At 40.1% G+C, this 23,687-nt stretch overlaps 1 protein-coding gene across 2 annotated transcripts in view; it reads left to right on the forward strand.

Moving 5' to 3' along the window:
* Window positions 1-23,687, forward strand: part of NR1H4 (nuclear receptor subfamily 1 group H member 4) — a 112,008-nt gene that overhangs the window by 32,039 nt on the left and 56,282 nt on the right. For both annotated transcript variants that reach the window (XM_072724680.1, XM_072724679.1), the window contains exons 2-5: window positions 4,898-5,131; window positions 6,813-7,048; window positions 22,473-22,607; window positions 23,265-23,397. In XM_072724680.1, coding sequence (XP_072580781.1) covers window positions 23,319-23,397 — 79 coding nt within the window. In that variant the 5' untranslated portion in view covers window positions 4,898-5,131; window positions 6,813-7,048; window positions 22,473-22,607; window positions 23,265-23,318. The remainder of the gene's footprint in view (window positions 1-4,897; window positions 5,132-6,812; window positions 7,049-22,472; window positions 22,608-23,264; window positions 23,398-23,687) is intronic.

Below are 23,687 nucleotides of genomic sequence, written 5' to 3' on the forward strand. Positions count from 1 at the left end.
AGTGTTATTAAAATTTTTATGATACAGTAAAAGAGGAAAGCAGAGTCAGAACAATATATTCTACATGACATTTTTTTTAAAGAAAAGAGATGTGATATATCTCTTTGTATTAAAAGTTAAGAAAATATATCAGTGTTAATATTCTATGTTAAGAATATGAGTACATTTTATTTCCTTATTTATGATTATCTGTATTTTATATTTTTCTACACTGACCATTACTACTTATGAATTAAAAGCAACAATAATAAAGGAATCCTCCAAAAAAAGGGAGGGTTAGGGAAGATACAGGAAGCGAAGTGCATTTGATCTAGGATAAGTGGAGAAACTAGCTTCCTAAGTGCAAATAGTAATGTCCTGTCTCATGGGTTACATGTTAAAACAGGTTGTAAATATACATATATTTTTTTATTTGAAGAACCAATATTTTTTCTCTTAGCTTTTCATTTAAATTCAATTTAGTTAATATATAGTGTATTATTAGTTTCAGAAGTGGAATTTCATAATTCACCAGTTCCGTATAACACCCAGTGCTCATCACATCACTTGCTCTCCTTAATGCCCGTCACCCAGTTACCCCATCTCCCCTCCCACTTCCCCTCCAGCAACCCTCAGTTTCCTAGAGTTAAGAGTCTCTTATGGTTTGCCACCCTCTGTCTTTTTCCCCCTCTCTGTCTTTATTTTATTTTCCTTCCCTTCCTCTGTGTTCATCTGTTTTGTTTCATTTTTTTCATAATTGAGTTTTTATTGTTTGTCCTGAGAATCAGTACCGACATTTCGATTTGTACACAATTCTTAATGTACATACCGAAAATCTAAAAAATCACATAGTTATGATCCTTTTCTAAAAGTTATTCCAGTGATCTTCCAGCTTAAAATTTGGAAGCCAATTTTCCTTAATAGTATATCAAGTATCAATATCTTTGAATGTTGATAGGCTGTTACATGGTTAAGTCCCATTAATTCACAATTTAATACCATGATACACTACATTCTCAAATTTCCGATCCTGCACAGCGCATTACCATTCCTAGGAAAACTGGACTACCATGACCAAGATGTAACAGAGTATGGGGGAATTCTGATGGGGAAAGCCAAGATCTAGGAGTGGTTTTCTTGAAGAAACAATTCTACCAAAAACAACATGGGAATAGAAGTAATTTAAAATGTTCAAGACATATTAAATGCATGACTGACTCCAACTTGCCATTTAGTATGCTTGGTATTATAGGATATGGAAACTACCCCATCTATAGAATGTTGAACTGACACTCAAGACGATCAAAGCCTCCCACACTCAGTATCCTACTATTTTCTGGTTTGTACCAAAAAACAACCAGCAAATGATTTTGCTAAAAAAAAAAAAAAAAAAAAAAAAAAAAAAAGATTTTGCTGCAAAAAAAAAAAAAAGCATTTACAGTTTAAAAATGGGTTAGGTGGGATTCCCTCTTTCTTCAAAATGTTTCTACAGCTACTAAAAAAACTTGCCTTTACAAAATAGTTGATGACAATATTCCTCTGGATTGTACAGGAACGAGACAGGGACCACTGACAGGACATGGTATCTGATATGAGTCAGACTTGGCTTCTCTCTCTCCTGCTTTGGAGGAGGCTGGATTCTCCTCATTTTTAGTTTCTCCGTATTCTGCAGGTAGGTCTTCTTTTGTTTCTTGGTTCTACTTCAACTTGTTTTCCCCTTTGTTTGCACTTTTTTTGTCTAAAGACTTATCCTTTCCTGCTGCCTTTTTGGGCTTCCTATCCACTTTTGCAGGAGCAGGTTTGGCTGACAACCTCCCCGACCTCCTATTGGGCTCCTCCTTCACTGCCCCCCTCAGCAGAGATGCTGACTTCACTCTTGGGCATCTTGGCGATGGGTCGGTGCCTGCCTGGGGCCTGCAGGCCTGGCCACTGCCCCTCCTCCCCATGCCCCCCTTTTGTTTCTTAAATTCCACATTTGAGTGAAATCATATGGCATTTATCTCTCTCTGATTGACTTCTTTTAGTTAATAGCCTAATACCCTCTAGCTCCATCCACATCATTATAAATGGCAAGATTTCATTCTTTCTGATGGCGGAGTAATATTGTGAACATTTCATTTTTAAAAGGTTCTGATCATTAAGACTGGCTATCCAGGCTTAAATGAATGTCCAGCTATGTCCTTCACCATCTCTGGTACAGATACCTCTGCAGTGCAGGCCCCGTGACTTTAATGAGTCACTTTCAGGTTGGTTGTAAAGAGATGGGTCAGAATCTCATGATTTCTAGCTTCTAGGAGATCTCACATCTTATGGGGCTGCCAGTGCTTCTGTTGGCTGTTTTTACACCATGCATTTTCGTGTGATATTTCATGTTAATTTTCACAATAACCCTGTAAGGTGAGCACTGTTTTCCATTATCCTATTAGTTTGGGGAGAAAGAACTAAGACCCAGAGATTGACTTGCTCAAGGTCATAAGATAACACCAGAGTCAAGACTCAAGCCCAGGTCCCTGGCTCTAATACTCACCCTACCATGCTGTCCTAGGTCTTACAAATTTTCTCTGATTTTGAGAGTACAACTTCTTCAGGGTTGTGGTGCCTAACCAGAGAAAATAAGTTATTTAAGGCAGTAGAATAAAGTCCACTGCAGACAAACTTCTGATGAGACTGATTCAGTGTTGGGAACAAGATTCACACTCATAGCCAGGACTGAGCCAGTGGGGAAAGAGGCCAACTCAACTACCCATACTTTCTTTCCTGCCCTCCCTCTCTGCATTTTAGCGTTCTCGTAGTCACTGCCCTGCGACACTGAGTGTCCTGTCTCTGTTCTCTTACCATGGTGGTCACCCGCGCCTCCTGCCCTTAGGTTAGGTCACATCTTTGCTATACTAACATTCAAGGTTTACCTATTCTGCTTCCCATTTGCTTTGGTATCTTTTATTTAGTCTTTGATCTATGATGAACTCATTCATTAGGGTTGAGGGGAGGATTTTCAATTAAAAAAAGGAGGAATCCTGGAGAAGATAAAGAAGCCAAAGTATTAACCAAAAAATACCAATTTCTGTGAAAAGAGATCTTTGTTTTTGGCAGAATGACTTTTAGGCAACACATCTAATTCTAAAGCAGAGTTGATCACTAACAATATGTTCATAACTTCCTTCATCTCTATCCTAATTCAACAATTAATTAAAATATCCTAGTATTGATAAGCATTTCATAAATATTTTGACCTCCTGTTTCCCAGATTAATAGTGGAATAAAATATAGGAGAAACTATGTTAGCTTTGGGGAAAACAAACCTGAGTTTAAAGCCCTGCTTGATGGCTCTTGACAAGTTGCTGATCTCTAAATCTTGGTTTCCTTATTTGTAAAATGGAGATAATACTTCCTAGCTTCTAACTTATAAGGACTAAATATAAGAGGCCCTCATGCCCTCAGTGGGGTGCTGAGTTGGCTTGTTCTGGTTCACAAGAGCCATTTGTGAAATTTTCAGGAATTTCTGAGCTGGTTGTTAAACATAGCCACATCAAAAATTAAAGTATATAAACTTCCAATTAAATACATTTAAAAAAAGATGTAATAGATACTCAAAACTCATCACATCCTAGTTATTTTGCTATATTTTACAATTATCTATAGTCCTCTGGTTATTTATATCTATTGTATGTGTAAGGTGGAAGTACTCAGGAATGGTACACCATCTCATGTTAGATACCATCCTGTTGATAGTTTGCCCATGATGAGAATATTTACACTACAGAAATGGGCAAAACTATAAATCAGGATTGATTTATTGCTTTGTCAATTGTCTAAGGAAGGTAGGGCTAGCAGACAGAATTTGGCCCATGGATATCTTTGTACAGCCTGCAAACTAAGAAGAAATTTTGTATTATGAAAAGGCTGTAAGATATGACAGAGACCAGATGTGGCTGCAAAACCTAAAATATTTATTTTTTGGCCCTTTAAAGACATGTTTGCTGTCTCTTGTGTAGGTGGAGAAAAATGTTAATCAGAAAGATTAAACTTCAAAGTGTGTCATGCTTGTAGCCTTACATTGTGAGGAGCACACACACACACACACACAAATGAAGAAATGTTTTCCACTGTTTGAAAACTACTGACTCAGCAAAGAAGCCGCTTGTGTTACTGATTAGTGAATGAATTTCCAATATACGTGTTGGAACTGAAAGAGGGTGCAATTTAATAAATATAATTTGTGTGAGGGTAGTGGCTCAGTAGTATATCACAGATGTGATTTCATGACAACAAATGCATTGGAAAAAAAAATTAATGGGCCAGAATGCAGTTCCATTGATCAAATCATAATTGGAAATTGGCTACCAATATAAGAGTTCGGCGAAGCCCAGTGGAAGTCAATTGGCTACATGGAATTTACAACACACAAAAACTTTGTGTTCTGTTATTATTTGTGAAAATGTTCTATATCTCTAAGATCTAAAAAGTTGAAACATGTGAGAGGGCTTCTGTGCATGTGTGTGCATGCGTGTGTGTATACACCCCTCTCTGAAAGCCAGTTGTCAAATGTTACCCAGTATACCACTGCACATACCCCCACAACCCCTATTTCTTCATACCTCCTCCAGGTTCTTAGTTGAAAAACATGGGCCCTCTTTACTTCATAGGATTATCCAAGCTACCTCCTGGCTCAGAGCCTTTGCTGTTGCCTTTTACTTACCCTCCTCAATACCTTTCACTCCCCATACCCGAGATCCTTCAGATCCAGTCTAGTTGGCCAGATATGATAGTGTGAAGTGCTCAGGGAAAACCAGTAGTAGCTAATGCTGACATAGTGTGTCTCTATATTACTCTAGTTGGACCAGCACTTTGCACATATTAACTGATTTAATCTTCATCGTAACACTGTGGAACAGGCAGTCATTATATGTCAATCTCACAGCTGAGGACACATAGAGATGTTAAGCTAAACCCTGAGGTCTACCATCATCCAGTTGATTTGTGGCAGAGCTGAGATTTGAACCCAAGTAAGAGATTTCAGAGTCTACGTCCTCAACCCTCACCTTCCACTGCTGCTGGGGAGAATAAAATCACAACACAGGCTCTCACCACCCAAGATGAACTGGTCTAGGAGTCATGCAGGAGTCCTTTGGACAGCTCAGAGCTGCAGAGCAAGGTGAGTGTCATCATGGACCCTTCAAGTGGGAGGGGAGAACTTACGGGGCTGGGTTCCCCCTCTTCTTTGTGATGAGGGGTGTGTCTGGGTCATGCTTCCATATTTGGGAGCCCGTAGGCCTGTTGGACCTATGGATGCTAGTCAATTAGAGAAGTAGAATATAGCACTCCTGAGAGGTTTGAATGTACACCTTCCACTAACTTTACAATGGGAAACATGGGTGTGTGCCTATATATGGGCAACACCCACACACCCATGTGTGCTCACGCTATTTTGGAAAGTTGTCCTTTTCTCAGCTCACTCATTGATTTAGCTAACAAAGAGTTATGCAATACTTTCTCCATGGGAGGCACTCTGCTAAGACCAGGGATGGATACAAAGACAAGTTGGCCACCATGCTTTCTTTCCAGAATTTTTTCTTGTATAAGCGGTAAGTAGGTCACTATAATATACAAGGTCAGAGGATTTGAGGGACAGTGAGAGAAGTACAAATAAAGGATGAGGGGGGTTGGTGGGCAGAGTAGGGGCAGATGAGGAATGGGGTTGGCTTCAGGGAGAACTTAGCACCTGAGATGGCCCGGCAGACACGAGGATGTGAAAGGAAGGTGCTTTAGGTAAAAGAAGGAACTTGTGCAAATGCACAGAGCCAGGGCAGCTTGGCCAAGGTGGGCAAGATGTTAAAGTCTCTGAAGAGACAGGAGGTAAGAAAATACTAGAAAGATAGATTAGGGTGAGATTGTCAGAGGGTGGGAGGACTTCTAAATGTCAGACCAAAGCATTTTAAATGTATTTTTTTCAACAGTGGTAACCCTTCAGGGGATTTTGATTAGGAGAGCATCCAGCAAGGTGCTCACTAGGTATGTAGTATGCAGATGACCAGTCAATATTAATTCAATTGATAAAGCAGAGAAATAATAATGGGTGAAATTTATGGGGTGCTTGCTATAGATCAGGCACTTTTCACACATTTCAAACCATGCATGTAATTCTCACCACAGCTCATGAGAAGCTCTACCTCCACCTCACAGAGGGGGGAAAGTAAGACTCAGAGATGCTATGTGTCTTGTCCAGGGTTGTGACAAACAAGTAGGCATGTGACCAAGGCCTACACTTTACGTGGCTATGCCACTTGGAAAACAGAGACAAGAGAAGAAAAAGAAAGAAAGAGAAAAGGAATATGAGGCCAATGTTGTTCTTCAGAAAGGAGGCTGTGGTAGGCCCAAATTAGCCAAGGAACAGAGTGGGTTGGAAATAAGAGGAATTCCAAAGATAGAATCCACATGGATCTGTTATTACTTGCTCTAGGAGGCCCAGGAGAGAAAAGGGTCAAAAAGGCTCAGTTGCAAAAAAAAAAAAAAAAAAAAAAAGAAGGCTCAGTTGCTAACTTCAGCCCCCAGGAGGTGGGAGAGCTATTAAAAGAAATTGGGGGGTGGGGAGGGGGAGGATGGTTCAGTTCAGACCATGCCTGTGGAACCTGGGGACTCAGAACCCTCCAGGGGAGTCTGAGAAGAAGTGTTTTACAAGGCGAGCCTCAGGACCCCTCAGCCAGGTCCCATTCCCTACTCTGAGCTCTGGGAGTTTGTTCTGGGAATCTCGAGGCCCTCCCAAGTTTCCTTTCTATGTTTATATCATTTATCAGAGAAAGGATTGTTAATGACTAATCTGTGTTCATGAGGCACAGAGCCAAAGAAGAGATGTTGCTGCTGAGCTGGAAGGCTGCCTGTGATCATCCACAGCTTTTACTAGAGCTCCCTCCTCTTCCTCCTCCTGCTGCTCACCCCACTGTCTCCTGGACTCACCCCAATGCAAACCCAGGTTCTGAGCGCTGGTAGCAAAATCGCTGTGGTTCGGAGAGGAGGCCTGGACTCAGAATCCTCCCAGGCCTTGAAGGTTCATCTCCAGCCTGAGACAACCCAAGTAAGTAACCTCATTCCTCAGGGGCCAGGTGTCTGTCTCAAGGTGACAGAGGGGGAAGCTGTCATTCCGGATTTCTCTTTCACATTGAGAAGTTTGGTTGATGAATGAATTCTAAGTCAGTAGAGTTTGAGGTAAAGTCCTGAAAACAAGAAGGGGAAGAAAAAGATAGAAACTCTAAAAACAAACAAGAGGAAGCAGGAGTTCATATGGTCTAACAGCTGCTTACCTTATTAACAATTTAGGACTATCGTTTAAACATTGTGGTCATCCGGGAAAATTACTGGAGACAGTGAATTTCAGGAATGTCTCTGTTCTGAGTCCATAGACAATCTGACCTGAACAGTGTGCTCGATTTGGGTGATTTGTCAAACCTTGCTGTGACTTTGGGAATCTTGCTAATGTCAAATGACTTGGGATCTGGGGACAGGATGACGTTTAAGCCATGCTTAACTGAAGTAAAAGTTTTTCCTAGGAGAAGAGTGGCTCTGAAAAGCTTTCTCTTTTGATTTTGGTTGTAAACATGCTTTCCACTTATCATGTTACTACTGGATAGAAATATTTTTTGAAAGACATTAAATGTTAGGAAGAATTTTGATATTAAAATTATCCAAGGTCCAGATCTACAGATAAGGCACCTGTCCGCTTACCGCCACAGGGAGTTAGGCAACTAACTATAAGGGGAGCCTGAATCCTTTCTCTTAACCGAGTTTTTACTCAGAAGGGGGAGGTGATACACATGACCCACTTTGGATTCTTCCTCTGGGAAACTCACCTGAGTTTGTTTGTTTGTTTGATTTATTTATTTATTTATTTTATTTTAATTTTTTTAAAAGATTTTATTTCTTTATTGAGACACACACACACACACACACACACACAGAGAGAGAGAGAGAGGCAGAGGGAGAAGCAGGCTCCATGCAGGGAACCTGACGTGGGACTCGATCCTGGATCTCCAGGATCACACCCCGGGCTGCAGGCAGCGGTAAACCACTGCGTCATGGGGGCTGCCCTCACCTGAGTTTTAAAGACGGCCGGGTTTGAGGGACCTCGGCAATATCGACAAGAAATGCAGAGAAATCATCGTTTTGAAATAATGAGCCATCACTGGGTTTCTAGCTGTGATTTTCTGAAATACCGGACACTTTCATCTTTGAGCCACCCCCTCTTCCAAATTATGGACCTGTGCCATTTGCACTGTGGACCTTTCTGTTTTGCTTGGGGTGTTGCAATGTGGCTGATGCAACCTGCTGGGAGCTGATAGGTACCAGCCAGGGATGACACACTCTTGTCCTGGGACCCTCTCTCAGGCTGTGGTTTCCTGCAGGCTCCTCTGGCTTCTCCCCACAGCTGGAAAGGACGAGGAGTGTGGCCTGGCCTTCCCATACCTCCCCCACCTGGCCAGGCTCTAACAGAACCACCCAGCCCTTGGGAGGCCCCGGGGAGTTTGTAAGCAAAGGAAGGGAAGTTTGCGTAGCTGTGGATGTGTGAAGGAGCTAGCTGCCTGAGAGCGCCCACTGATGAGCCGGCTTCACCCCCAACGCCTGTTTCCTTCTCACTATAAGCCTGCTTGGAAGTTTTTTCTTACATTCATTGGATAGGTGAGGAAATAGGCTCAAAGAAGACAACTCATTTTTTTTCTTATTTTTTTTTGTCTAACACGCTATCTCCCCAGCGTGGGGTTAGGCCTCACACCCTGAGATCAAGAGTCACATGTTCTACTGGCTGAGCCAGCCCGCGTGCCCTCTGAGGGGACCCAGAGCCCATCCAGGGTTGCAGTTAGGAAGGAGCAGGTCCTGAGCACCAGGCAGGCCTTCGTGACCCCGTGGCCCTCTCCTTGCCACCCCGATGTTGTGGGAAGCTGGCAAAACCTGAGACCTGGATGATGGGAGGCTGGGCAAAGTGGCTGGCAGATTTCAGGGGTGATGGGCGCAGGTGCGTAAGGTCCTAAAGCACCGTGGGGTGTTTTATAGGGGCCCCGCCATGAGCAGGGGCAAGAGGGGGGCTCAACGCCAGCTTCAGCCTCGAGATTGGTCTGGGAGTACCGATCGGGCCGTGAACCCCCAGTCGGGGTGTCCCAGAGCCACTCGGCACTGCTGTGGCTCAGAGCTGCAGGCTGGGAAAGCGGGGGTGGGGGGACCTGAGTCCCCATCCCGGTGTGACCCACGAGAAAGGGCTGGCTGGTCCTTGGGTGGTGGGGTGGCTGCCCGAAGGCAAAGGCATGAGGTTACGGTTCTTCGATGGGAGAAGTTCACCTTGGTTGGGCTGCGAGCCTCCTCTCCCCTTTCATCCTAGTAACAGGAAGGGCTAAGAGAAACAGAAGCAGTGTCCTTGTGTCCCTCCTCGGGGCCCCTCTTCCTGCAGGGGGACCAGTCCCCGCGGCGCAGGTGTCCTCCTTGCCGGACATGCCCACCGCCTCGCTCCCCTTCCTCCCACCCTCCTGCCCCAGCCCCTGTGCCCTCCCCCGGGAACTCTGTTCTTTCAGCTCGTCCCTTCCACATTTGGTGACAAGGGACTGTCAGCTATTCGTACTCCTTTTCCTTTATAAGTTTGTGTCAAAATGCTCCTGACATAACGCGACATGATGGTGAAGGGAAATACACGCGGAAGTCATGCAGCTTTTTTCTTGCTTAGGTCTGAGCATTATAGCAGAGTTCAGTGTCTACATTTAATATGTGTGAATATAACATCGTTTTGAATCATTGTTATTTTTCGAGATAAAATCCTAATAAAACTTGGAGATTTTACTTTCTGCTCTGGATACAATCAATGCTGCAGTCAACATCCTGTGTGCCTGTGCAAAGGACGATATTTAAGAGTTAGAATTGCATTTTATTTTAATATACACTGCTTGGGGGCCCGCCAGAAAGACTAAAATCGATGACACCACCAGCAGACTCTGAGAATACACATTGTCATGCAAGAAACTTTTGATAGGTAGAAATGGTATCTCCTTATATTAATTTGTATTTTTCTGATTATTAATTAATTTCAGACGTTTTGTAAAGTTTATTGGCCACTTTTATTTTCCTTTCAGTGAATTTTCCTCCTTATATCCTTTGCTAGTTTCTTTCATGGATTGTTTATCCTTTCAGTTTTTATTTATAGCAGTTGTTTTTATATTGTTTGTACTGATTTTTGGCTACTACTTATGTTGTAAACATTTCCTCCTGGTTTGTTTCATATATTTAGCTGTTCATGGTGTCTTGATCTGTCTTTTTGATTTTAATATAGTCGAATTTATTTTTTTTCCATTTATTTCTTGTTTAAGAAATTCTTCACCCTTTCACGCAGGTCATGAATGTGTTTTCCTATATTTTCTTCCAGTAATTTTATGATTTTAAAAATCTTTGATCCACCTGAGAATTATTTCAAGCATGACACAAGATAAAAATCTTTAATTTTTTTCCCTCAAAGGAATAGTTTATTTTCTGGACGCTATTTCTTGAGTAGGTCATCTCCAATGTATGCCCTCTGCCTCATGTAATGCCTGCTCATGATTAAATTCCAAAGGCAGCCCACCACCCTCAGGAAGATTTCCTAGTCACATACATGCTTGACGCCTAACAATGATTCCTATTTAGGATAGAAAATTGAAACTCCTTACCATAGTCAACAAGGCCAAATGAAAGCTATCTTCTCTCAGACTTCATCTCTTATACTGTCCCTTTGCTCACCTGTCTCCAGCCTCATCAGGCTTTTGCTGTTCTTCCCAAATTCCAGGCCCAGGCTCTTGGCACTTGCTGACCACTCTGCCTTTGGGCTTATTTCCCTCTTGCATGGCTTACTTCTTATCCTCCACTTCTCAGCTCACACGTCCACTCTTCAGGGAGCTCTTTCAGGTTCATTCTGTCCAAAATAGTGTCTGATGGCATCGCTCTATACCTCATCCCCTTTATTTTCTTATTAACACCAGTGGAAATCTCACTTTTTATTTGCAAATTATCCATCTCTTCTGCTAGAATGTAAGCCTCTGAAGACAGGTGATTTTTTTTTTCTGTCTCATCTATCTTTCCAAAATCTAGATCAAACCCTGATACCTAGTGGGGAAATTAATGAATGTTGAATGAATGAATGTCCTTACTTGTGCTCCTGAAGGGACTTGTGCTTACCTTTGTCATAACAATCCCCAGACTATATAATTGGGTTTTCCTTGCCTGATGTTTCCACTAAGCTTCTTGAAGGATCATGATTTTTTTTTTTTTTTTTTGGTCCTTATATGTCTGGTGCCTGACACAGAGTCAATAAATGTATACTGACTGAATAAATAAGTGAGCAAATGAATTCCTTCTGCATTGACACTGAAAACTGACATTGAGATGTCATTTGTAAAGAGTAAATACATTACTTAAATACTCACTTTCTTCAGATGCCAATAAGACAGTGGCCAACATGCCATATTGTTTATTTGGGGGATTATAATCAACTATCTAATACTATGAAACAAGCTACCCTAAAACTTAGTGGCTTAGAAAGATAATGATTATTTCTTATAATTCTATGTGTTGGCCAGCTGGTTTTCCCTGGGCTCGATCATGCTACTGATTTCAAGTGGAGGATCAAGTAGATCTTATTCCCATGGCTAGGTCCTTGACGTTGGCTGTTGATGGGTATGCTTCGAATGGCTAAGTCTCTCCTGGAGTATTTCATTCTTGGTCTCTTTATGGAATCATGGTCTTAGGACATCATTCCAAGATGGTGAAACAGAAGCCACAGGTCTGTTGAAGCTTAGCTTCAGAAGTAGAACAGTTCTATTGGTCACAGCAGGTCATAATAATAATAACTCATTAAAGGGATGATGAAATAGACTTCACTGAATAATGGGAAAAATTGCCAAGTCAGTTTTTTGTTCAAGATGGCACTGGTCTCATTAAAGCAATTTGCATGACTCTTTATGGATTTATTATGAGCCTTTTTAGGACTCACTCTGTGCCAGAAAATGTATATCCATTATTTTTTGAGACAGACTCCTTTCTATTTTGAGCATGTCAAACTACTATGGAATAATGCTATGAACTAATGCCTCTGACAATCTGAGAAGTCCTTTAACCCAGATGCAAATGTCTACTAGACACTTCCTTAAGTTTTTTTGAGCTCTTAGCAATGGATCTTACACCCATGATGTGATACCTGGGGCCATTTCTTATTTGAGAATTTTCTGCCCAATGGAAAGACCAAAAAATGAAAAACAGCCTTACTTTTTGACTTAGCATGTCTTGAACCCTTTGTAATTTGCTTTAAATTCTGCTTGCAAAATGAACAGCACCTTCCTCAATTCATTTCTTTCTTCATGAATCTTATCATGTGCAGCTAAATACGCCAACTGGCACATTCATTATACTACTTGGAAATCTCTTTAATCATTGGTCTGCAAGTTCACTAGGAAACTTTCCATCTTTTGAGTTACCACAGGTGACTGTGTTGCCAATTGTTTCACGATTACAAAATATAACCCATCCCCTTTCCAGCTTCCTATAGTAATTTCTTCACCGTTCTTCCAATTTCTGGAGTAGTTTCCTTAGTGCCCTTCCAGGCTCTGCCCAATTCCCAATCTCCAAACCAAGGCCATATGTTTTGGCCCCCCCCTCTTTTTTTACATTCTCCCTCTTCCAGGTACTGCTTTCTGTATCCGTTATTTTTTTCTTTGTAACAACTACCCCAAAACATAATGACTTAAAGGAGTAATTAATCATAATTAATTTCATAATCACTCATAATTAATTCTCATATTTCTGTGAGTCAGCTGAGTAGTTCCTCTGCTAGTTGCGCATGGACTCATTCATGTGGCTTATTCAGATAGAACATCAACTAGAATGGAAGGTCCAAGATTGTCTTACTAATATGTCTGAAGTCATGGTGTAGCTGTCAGCTGGGACATTTGGGGTGTTCTCTCTGTACAAGATGTCAAGATGTTTTGTATCTGGGGGCATCTGCACAGAGTGTGTCAGTCTGAGGACAACATTCCTCGATGAGGAAAAGAAGCTCCAAGGCCTCTTAAAGCCCTGACTCACATGTCTTGCATCTACGATTCTATTTGTCAAAGAAATTACCACATCAGCTCAGGTTCAAGGGCTGGAGAATAGATTTTATTCTAGGCCCAGACTCTTAGCACTTGCTGACCATATAGACTTTATCTATTGATGGGTAGTGGCAAACTCACATTGCAAAAGGGCATGTAGAATGGAAGAATGTGTGGTGCCTACTTTTGCAAATAACAAATAATTTACACAAATAATAATCATAAAATTTCAGGACCCCAACAAATTATTTGGGAAAAAAGATGATAGGTCAGTAAGCAGAGGTCTGGTTGACTGAAGTATTTTTGGTTCACGATACCTGAAGGTAATATGCTTTTAAATGGAGACTTTAGAAACACAAAAGAAGAAACAAAATAATGGGCAACCTTGTACAGGCTTAATTAATTTGTGCAAATGAACACATTGACTGCCTTAGGCAGAAGTGACCTTGCAGAACTGCCAATTCACCCTCACTAGCAATCGGTAGGTGGTTAGTGACAGTCTTGGTAGGAGAGCTACATGAGAGAGCATGAATTTGGAGTTAGATGTGGGTTCACATCCCAGTTGTGCTTCTCACTAGCAGTGTGACCTTGAGCTGTTTGCTGAACCTCAATTTTCTCATCTATAAAGTGTGTATATTAATACCTACTTGGCTTATTATAGATTAAATGAAATAACAGCACGGATGCTGCCACATAGCAAGTACTCATAAAATGGTAGATATTATTTTATTCCATCTCCCCCAGAATATGTACTAGTTACTGTGATAGTAATAAATACTGTCTGGTTCCTATAGGGCACCACTCTCAGAGTAATGAGTCCCAATGACCATACTGTGTGACTGCTGGTTGGTACTGGCTAAACATTGTGTTATAAATCCCTCTGGACTTTGGGAAGAATCTGTTTACCTTAAATTTGTATTTTTGCCCTGAAAAGAATGACTTCAGTTTGAGTGCTTCTGGGAAGACCAAATCCCTGGAAAAGATAAATCTTTTTTTTTTTTTTTTTTAAGATCTCCTTTCTCTCTTTTCTTAAGAGCATTCTTCTGAACTTTGGACTGAATCCAGGGCTTCCCCTGGGCGTGAAATAATGGTAGCTACAAGAAGTCTACTTTTCTCCTGCTCTTTAAGAATGATTTACATAAAAAAGAATGAATCACACATTTAACTTTGCCTTCAACAACTGGGTTCATCTGAGAAAAATGTCACCAAGGATGGTGTCCTTGGGTGTGAAGAGTTTATAGAGAACCAGCACATGTTACTGGTTTTTATCTTCATCTTCTGAGAACTGAGATTCTTCTAAATTAGAGTCAAAGCTATTTAATTGAAACAGGGTCTTTCCAAGGTCTCCATTTGCAAATGGTTTATGCCTCATCAGAGGAGCTCCACATACCATGAACTTCCTGTGACACATAGTATCTAAACAAGTTAAAAATTGATAACCAGAAAGTGGAAGTCTAAGTTACGAGTCACTATGCATCTTATCACATTAAAAACAAACAGTGTGTACCGTCTCCAAAACTATTCCTGGGCCCTTAAGTTAAGACTTAGCTTACAGCATTATACAAATAAACATAAAGTAAAATAAACATTTTGTTCCTGCTTCTACCAATATGCAAGTCTTAAACTTTGAATCATCGCTTCTTTCTTTCCTTCCTCCTTCCTTATGTCTGCTGTATTCAAGTCTCCTCTTTTCCATCTCTCCAGACACTGCCATGCTGAGCACCAGATCACCTCCCTTCAGCCATGAATTTCCTCCTTTCACTGCTTACCCTCCCTATCCCACCTTCTCACTAGAGTACTCTTGAACACAGATCTCATTATGCCACTCAGCATTTCTAGTAGTGCCTCAGGGACCACAGAGTTCCCAAACATTTTATAGAAAGGAATACTTTTGGGGCACCTGAGTGCCTGCCTTCAGCTCAGGTCATAATCCCAGGATCCTGGGATGGAGCCCCGCCTCGGGCTCCCTGCTCTGTGGGGAGCTTACTTCTCCCTCGCCCTCTTTGCTCTGCCCTCTGCTTGTGCTCTCTCTGTCTCTCTCTCTCAAATAAAATTCTTTTTTTTTTAAAGAAAGGAATACTTTCTCCTCAGAGCCTTAAGAATGTGTAAGAAACATAGAATCCTCTATGAACTTGCATAAGTTTACAGATGAGGAAGATTTTTACATATAGATTTTCATTTGATCTTTTTCATTATGAAATATTTCCCATTTGCAAAAAAAAAAAAAAGAGTAATATCATCACCCTCCCCCCTTGTATTTACCTCCAGCTTGATAAGGGAAGCTTGACAGATACTCTGGAAATTCCCTGTGTACCCACCCAGTCATCCTGCAGCGTTCTTCTGACTGTGGGTTCAGCACTTTCATCCAGGGCTCTATAGGTTGGAGCAGGAATTGCGAGTGTTTTCTATAAAGACCAGATAGTGAATATTTTAGGCTTTGGAGACTATGTGGACTGTGTCAAAACTACTGAATTCTGCAACAGTTGTGTGAATATGGCCATAGCCACGTAAACAAAAGGGCAAATTTGGTCTTGGGGAGGCTGGATTTGGCTCATGAATCAGTTTAGGGACCCCTCATTCCAGCATCGATGGTAATACATAGTATTGTTCATGTATCTTTAAACTTACATACATTTTATCAAACTGCCTATATTTTTCCATAACCTGATTCTTTTGCCCAATATGACATTTTTTAAAAGATTTTATTTATTTATTCTGAGAAACAGAGAGAGAGAGAGGCAGAGACACAGGCAGAGGGAGAAGCAGGCTCCATGCAGGGAGCCAGACGTGGGACTCAATCCCAGGGCTCCAGGATCACGCCCCGGGCTGCAGGCAGCGCTAAACCACTGAGCCACTGGGGCTGCCCCCATATGACGTTTTTAATTTTATTCCCATGAATGCATATAGTCCTGGTTCATTCACTTTAATTGCTGCATGGCACTTATGAATATACTTACAGCATTATTCATATACTATTTATTATAGCCATTGTCTTGTTGATGGGCTTTTTATGCTGTTTTCAGATTTTTGCTATTGGAAACAATGCAGTGAGCATTTTTGTCCATGTCACCTATACAGATGTGTAGAAACTTAGGAAAAGTTATACCTTTTAATCTTTACAGCAACCCTACTATTTAGACTTTTAAACCAGCATTCAGCTGAAGCTCAGGGTGTAGTGTGGGGAGGAGAGTGTTAAGTGATAGTTCCAGATCATACATGAAGCTGTGAAAGGTGAACACAGGTCCCCATCCTAGCCTTCTCATATCCCATCCCCCATGACATTTCTGCTAGGCTGCAGGTGTCGTTTCTGTATATGGGTAGCACTGCTGGGTGTGATAGGGGAATTCAAAATAAATATATGATATTTCATCATAGATAATTATGATTGCTGTCTTCTTCAAATTTATGATCTGGTGCGATAGTGGGGAAGATGACAGATGTAGTGAAATCATTAATTAGCACACGAGGGAAAGATAAATGACAGAGTGTCCAGTGGGAAGTTGGGGCATACTTGGAAAAAAAATCTACAGAACTGAGAGCTCTAAGAGTACATCAGAGTGAATAGAGACATACCTCGCCCATGAAAGGCATGTTATAAGCATATAAATCTTCCTACCTAAATATATAGGCTTGGTACCATCTCAAACTCCTAAAGTAACTTAAAAAAATGTGACATGAAATGTGATGATTTATTACAGAGATAAAGAGATGATAATATCTTAAGAAATACTGAAAAAGAATGAACAATAATAGGGAAGGATGATACTAGTATAAGGTAGAGCTGTATGATCAATGGGAAACTAAATTCAGTGTCGATAAAAGAAGGAGCATAAATCAGTGGAAAAAAGTATGCAAAAAGCAATTCCTAGAAAACTCACCTTGTGCCATAAACTAAAATTAAAAAAACAATGAAAACAAGCTTTAAAAATGGAATATATTTAATTATATAAATGGAATATTTTTTCAGGTATAGATAATTAAAAGACAAATAAAAGTGTCTGTAGTAAATATTCCAGAATGCTAATACATTCGATGTGCAACGAACTCTGCTAAGTCGATAAAAAAGATGAACACTTCCATAGAAAAGTGGCAGAGGACATAAACAGAAAGTGGAAAGAAACTATCATATATGGATGATAAAGATGTAAAAACAGTTAAAGTTTATTAGTAATCAAAGAAATGCAAGTTAATACAGTGAGATAGGATTTGTCCCCTATCAAATTAGAGAAGATTGTTGAAAGTAATGCTAATGAAGGTGTGGTGAGGAAGGCACCCTTACTGAATGCTGGTAGGAATGTAAATTGGAAAAAAATTATAGGGACACCTGGGTGGCCCAGTGGTTGAGCATCTGCCTTTGGCCCAGGGTGTGATCCTGGGGTCCCGGGATCGAGTCCCACATGGCTCCCTGCATGGAGCCTACTTCTCCCTCTGCCCGTGCCTCTGCCTCTCTCTCTGTGTCTCATGAATAAATAAATAACATCTTAAAAAAAAAAAAAGAAATATAGGATGCAACTTGGCATTCTGTAATGCTTTTTTGTATTGACTGAATTTACTGCAATTTTAAAGCTACTTCCATTTAAAATTAAATTTTAACAAAGTGAAATAAGTCAATCGAGGAAAGACAATTATCATATGGTTTCACTTATATGTGGATTTAAGAAATAGTGCAAAAAACCTTAAGGGAATGAAGGGAAACTGAATGGAGAAAAATCAGAGAGGAAGACAAACTCTTCACTCTGGGAAACAAACTGTGGGTTGAAGGAGGGGAGGGGGGTGAAGGGATGGGGTGACTGGGGGACCATCACTGAGTAGGGCATGTGATGGGATGAGCACTGGGTGTTATACTGTATGTTGATAAGTTGAAATTAAATTAAAAAAAATAAATTTTTACAAGTTTTCAGGAAAATAGGGAATGAAAGGCAGGGATGTCTGTGTGCACATTCAGATATTTTTTTCTCTTTGCTCTGATTCTAACCTTAATCCTTTATGTATTGGCACATGTGTGAGTTCATCTGAATAGAAATGATGGCTCTCTGTTATCTGGGCTTTTATTACTAACTCTGGAGAATTTTTGGGTTCTCTGTCTACAGCTTCTCAACGTTCAGTATTTAAACAGAGCATTTTAACTGTATTTCTTAGGAGGTGTTCCCCTAGTCCAATGTACTCAGGCATCTCTGGCTGTGGCTGGTGCCTGGGGTGTGTGTGTGTGTGTGTGTGTGTGTGTGTGTGAGAGAGAGAGAGAGAGAGAGAGACTTCCTTCCCATGTGTATGCTCTCTCATCACTGTGCACCAATTTCTCTATGTGTGCTTGTGGAGGAGAATGGTCCATGCTATTCACAGAGAAAGCTTAAGGGGCAACGTGCAGTTTCGATGAAGTGGACACTGATAATAATTAGTAATACACTCAGTCCAGCATATTGTTTTATTGAAACATTAAAAATCTTAAACTCACTAGATTTTTTTAAGTCCAAATTTGTGTGCGTGTTTTTTAATTGCAGAAAAGTATGATACGATGATCAATAATAGGCATTCAAGTAATAAAATGTGCTACATTAGAATAAAATTCTGCAGTGAAGTGGAATGAAATGTGAGCTCACAGAGGAATGGGAATGATAAAAATTTTTTTCTAGATGTTGAAGAACATTTTCTGGTATTTCTTTGAAGGATGAGGGAGGCTATTAAATTGCTGTGGTATTTGAGTGATTGAATAGATTTAAGAGTAATGTAACGACGTCAATGTAAAATGTCAATTTTAATGATATGTCAGAAGTAGTTTTTTTGCGACTTTTTAAAGTGAAAAACTACAGATATAAACCCAAAAACATGTTGATGGAGTACATTGTTTTTCAAACTTTTTGTAGGGAGTAAATGAACAAAGCAGTTCAAAGGTGACCAGTGTAGAGAATACCCATTGCTTATGCTCTACCCTCAGAACTACTCCTTCTAAGGAAGGGAGGATGTGAGGGGAGAAAAAAAGCCTTCAGAACTAAGGTGTGGGATCTCTTGGGAGTCAGTCTTCCCATTGCAGTTCTTCCTCCAACAAGGGGGTGAAGAATATTAGAGAGAGGAAGATATAGAAGTAACCCTAATTAAAGAAATAATCTATATGAAAACACTTGTTAAACTTGGGACATGATAGGTGCTCATTAAATGACAAGCCAGGTGAGGTCAAAGTCACCAATCCCAGTAAGGAACTGCTGAGAAGTAAAGACCCTACTATTAGGTGGATGTAAGTGAGCTTACACACCCAAGGCAATCATTACCTATATTCATAGATTGCCTATAGTATTACCTAGTTAAAAAAATTTTCTTCTTCTGTTATTTGTTTAAGGCAGGGATTATCAAACTCTTTCTGCAAAGGGCTAGCTAGTAAAAGTTTTTGGCTTTGTGAGCCATACGTTGTATGCACCAACTACTCGACTCTGCCATTGTTGGAGGAGAAAAGCCATAGATATCAAGGAAACAAATGGGTGTGGCTGCGGGCCAGTTACACTTGACAAGCACGTTTGAATTTCATATAATTTTCATGTGTCATGAAATATCCTTCTTTTGATTTTTTTGCTACCCTTCAGAAGTGTAACACCATTGTTAGCTTGCAGGCTGTATGAAAACAGGTGGCTAGCCAGCTGTTCAAGGCCACATACAGTGTTCAAGGGCCCTTTGTACTAAGAGTGGCTGTAGTATCGGAAAGATACACAAGGAATCAGCCCTCGTAGTTGTATTTTGGGCAGGAAAATGGAAAACAGAACTGGAAGGAAGACTTATTTTTCAGGATAGTGTTTGGTGTGCTCACCATGTGCTTCCATTACCATTCCAGAAATTAAAGAGTTTCCTTTTCTTCAAGCTTCCCCAGGAATCACAAGTCCATCAAACCCAGTTTGAATAGATCTGCCAACTGTTTTTGGATTCTGGAGGGCTTTCTTGTTAGCTAATCAGGGGCACCCACATTGTGGACTTCTAGCGAGGAGTAATAACCCAAATGCTACAGAAATAGAAGAATTGGGCTTTCATTTGGGTGAGAGATCAATAAATTATGTCCTTTGTGCTAATAGGAGAATCATATCCTTGTCTTGTGCCACTTCTCCAAGAAGAGCATGCCAAATGGCAGGGAATTGGGCAAAACGAAGCAGGAAAACAATGAATACAGATCATTTAATAAAGCCAACATTTCTTTTTTTGTCCACCTTTTTAAGAAAATATTTTTTTTTATTTGAGAGAGAGAGAGAGAATGAGCAGGAGGTAGAGAAAGAAATAGGCTCCCCATTGAGCAGGGAGCCTGATGTGGGGCTCGATTCCAGGATCCTGGGATCATGACCTGAGCCCGAAGCAGGTGCTCAACTGACTGAGCTACCCAGGTGCCCATGAGCCAACATTTCTTGAGGGCTTATTATGTGCCAGGCACTTTATATAAACATATAAAGGAAAATATGAGAATCTAAAAATGAAGATGAGTTTGCATGGAAAAATATTACAGAGCTATCATATGATGTGGAAGTATGAAGGAGCTTGAGGAACACAACTAAAGATTCAAAAAGGCAGATGTGAGACAGAAGGAAACCCAAAAGAAGAGCCAAAGAACTGAAATCTCCTGTTTTTTGTTTGTTTGTTTTAAAGACCAGAGAAAATGGGTCTTATATTACAGAATACATACCCAGATTGAATATTAGGAAAAATTCTTGACTTTGTACATTGTGGATTTATGGAAATTATTATTATGGGAAACTATGGAATTTTCCATTCCAGAAGAGGAACTCTATCTCGAATAGTAATTGTCTGAATTTTGAGGAGGCTTTTCAACCCATTTATCATACAATATGCAGGCATGTATACACAATTATAATACATAACTAATTGATATATTAACATATACACAGTGAATATATACCTTTATAATTCTTATACACATATTGAAAGTTGGATTTCCCTAGTCCGCAACCAGCTTGTGAGTGTGAATGAGGTCTCATTAACAGTGACAACTCAGCTTTTACTGGTTTATTCCTCAGGATCTTTAGCTTTCTGTCAAACTCCAAGTATTTCAGAAATGGCTTAGGGTCTTTCCTCATGTTTGTTCATGATCAGGTTTGTTCTAGCTGCTTCTTTTACTTTTTGTGTCCATGAGTAGAGCTGTACCCGACCAGTGGGCACAATTTCTCTGCTCCTCCATGGGTTACGGTGATACCTAACATGCTGCTACTATTACACAATTATGCCAGAAAGGCCCTGGTTCTTTTGGGGCCAAAGTTTCACTGTGATAATGTGGCAGCATGGGTGGAGCTGAAATGAATATTCTTTTCTACTCTTTGGAAGTAAGTCTGTTGGAAGTGTCTACCTCCACTTTATACATTGATGCTTCTAGATTTCCTTTTAATTTATAGCCTCTCCTCTCAACCTATGGTGGCAAGAAGGCCTCTTTTTTTTTTTTTTTTTTTGCAAGAAGGCCTCTTGAATCTACTATAGATTGGTTGAACACTGTGCTACAAGAAGAATCACACATTTCTCAAATGACTAAGGTTTGCTTTAGGGGGAAGGTCATGGATCTTGGCTCTGTCTGACTTTAGAATGGGTTTTCTCCCACAGGCCCCTTGGCTTCCTGGAGAATTCTGGTAGGGCCATGCCACTGGTCCACTAGATGGACCCAGATTTGTCTACAACCCTACAGTGGACATGGTTTGTATCCTATAGCAAGAGGTTCTCTCTCTTTTTTGTCTCTTCAATAGCCTTCTGGTATTTTCTCATCAATTCTGATGTACCCTAGTCTTGACCATCTTTAAAAATTGCCCTTGAAACTACATCGTTCATCAGCTACTTCCCTATCTTGACTCCTTTTCACACCCAAACCTCTCTGTTAAAGCATCCTGATCTTAGGCTCTATCAACAGCTTTCATGACAATCTGTAATCATTTGTGTACATGTGTGATTATTTTTTTAATGTCTCTTTTCTTTATTAGGCTGGATGTCATAGATCATGGACACTTCTTTTTTCTTTTACAGTTTTATCTCCAAAGATCCAGTCCAGAGCTTAGGGCAGAATAAGTCCTTAATAAATGTTTTTTGAAAGCATGAATAAAGGAATGAATGCAGCAGCATAGTCTGGTAGACTATCTTACCAACAGCCCAGTATATCTGAAACTCACTTCTGCTTGAACTGGCACATTCTGCTGAGTGAAAGAGAAAGAAATAAAGACATATATAGTAGGCACATTCTAATGAAATACATATTTGTCCAACAGAAACCCTATATTCTCTTCCCAAATAGGAAATATAAATAATTATTTATTTGTAAACAAAATGATTTCTTGGTAGAAAGAGGATAAAAAGGTTTGAATATCATCCTTGGAAAATAGCCTTGGAAAAGAGATTCTAATAGCACAACTTCTCATTACTTGACCTTTCAAATTACTTCTTCAGGAAAGTAGGAGACATCTTGGAAGGAAGGAAGGAGGAAAAGAAGACCTAAAGATATAACCAAAAGTGGATATTGCTTCTCTTGGGCTCTTGGATTCATTCTGGACATTTCCTCAGGATGAAACTTCAGACACTTTGGTGAGATTTACCATTATTTTTCTTTTACCATAACTTTTTTTTTAGCCCACATAAATATAAGACCATGGTAGACCCTGAGAGTGAAAATGTAAGCCCCTGAAATTTTCTCTAAAGACCAAAAATTAAGATCCTGAGATAACACCTTCTGAATTTTTGATTTGCTGTCATAGTGCCTACTCAAGAAGATTCCAGCAGGAAGTGGTCTTAAATCCACCTTTTTGTCTTTGTAAATACCTACTCAACTTTGGAGTAAGGTTTAAGATAATAAGTCATCAATTTATCCCATTTTTAATCAATGCCTTTCTATTTTTCTTTTTACTTATAAAGCAATAAAGACATAACCAAAATGTCATCAAATCTTGCCCAAATTTCTCAAGTGCTAAAATTTAAATGAAAATATGTTATATTTTTTCAGATACATTAGAGAGTATCTCTTTTGAAAGCACATATCCTGGACATTTGTGAGACCAAATGAGGTGTAAAAGTGGTAAATATTGAAAATAGATACGTACAGAAAGACTATGGCAAAATGTCTACAAAGGGATCTAATTGCTTTTTTGTGTATATGCTACTCCCTTCCTCCCTCTCTTAATGAATTATCTACACTGCCAATTAACTACACTGCCCTTCCTCAAACTCTATTTATTTGTCTTTCAGAATTTTTTTGAAGACTACCATAGCGAAAGGGCATTCTCAAGTAGGACAATTTGGATGGGATCAAAAATGAATCTCATCGAACACTCCCACTTACCTGTCACCGAAGAATTTTCTCTTTCTGACAACTTATTTGGTAAGTCATTGAGTTTATTTGAATATAAGTAAAAACAAAGTGCAACTTGGAAATACAGGAGAGTAAAAAAGGCCTAGATGATGGTTCCAACAGAACCTGGCAAATGTTTTTGTTCCTTCTAAGTACTCAATAAACATTAGCTACTATGCAGGGTTAGAGGTAGATCAGACCTTGGATTTATTGAACCTAATGGTCTTCTTTTTTTATAGATGAGGACAGCAAGACTGAGAGCTTTGTGACTTGTCCAAGGCCATGAGGCTAGATAATTAACAGACCTGGGAGTAGAAACA

Source organism: Vulpes vulpes, chromosome 10 (genome assembly GCF_048418805.1).
Source record: "Vulpes vulpes isolate BD-2025 chromosome 10, VulVul3, whole genome shotgun sequence".
NCBI classification, from domain to species: domain Eukaryota; kingdom Metazoa; phylum Chordata; class Mammalia; order Carnivora; family Canidae; genus Vulpes; species Vulpes vulpes.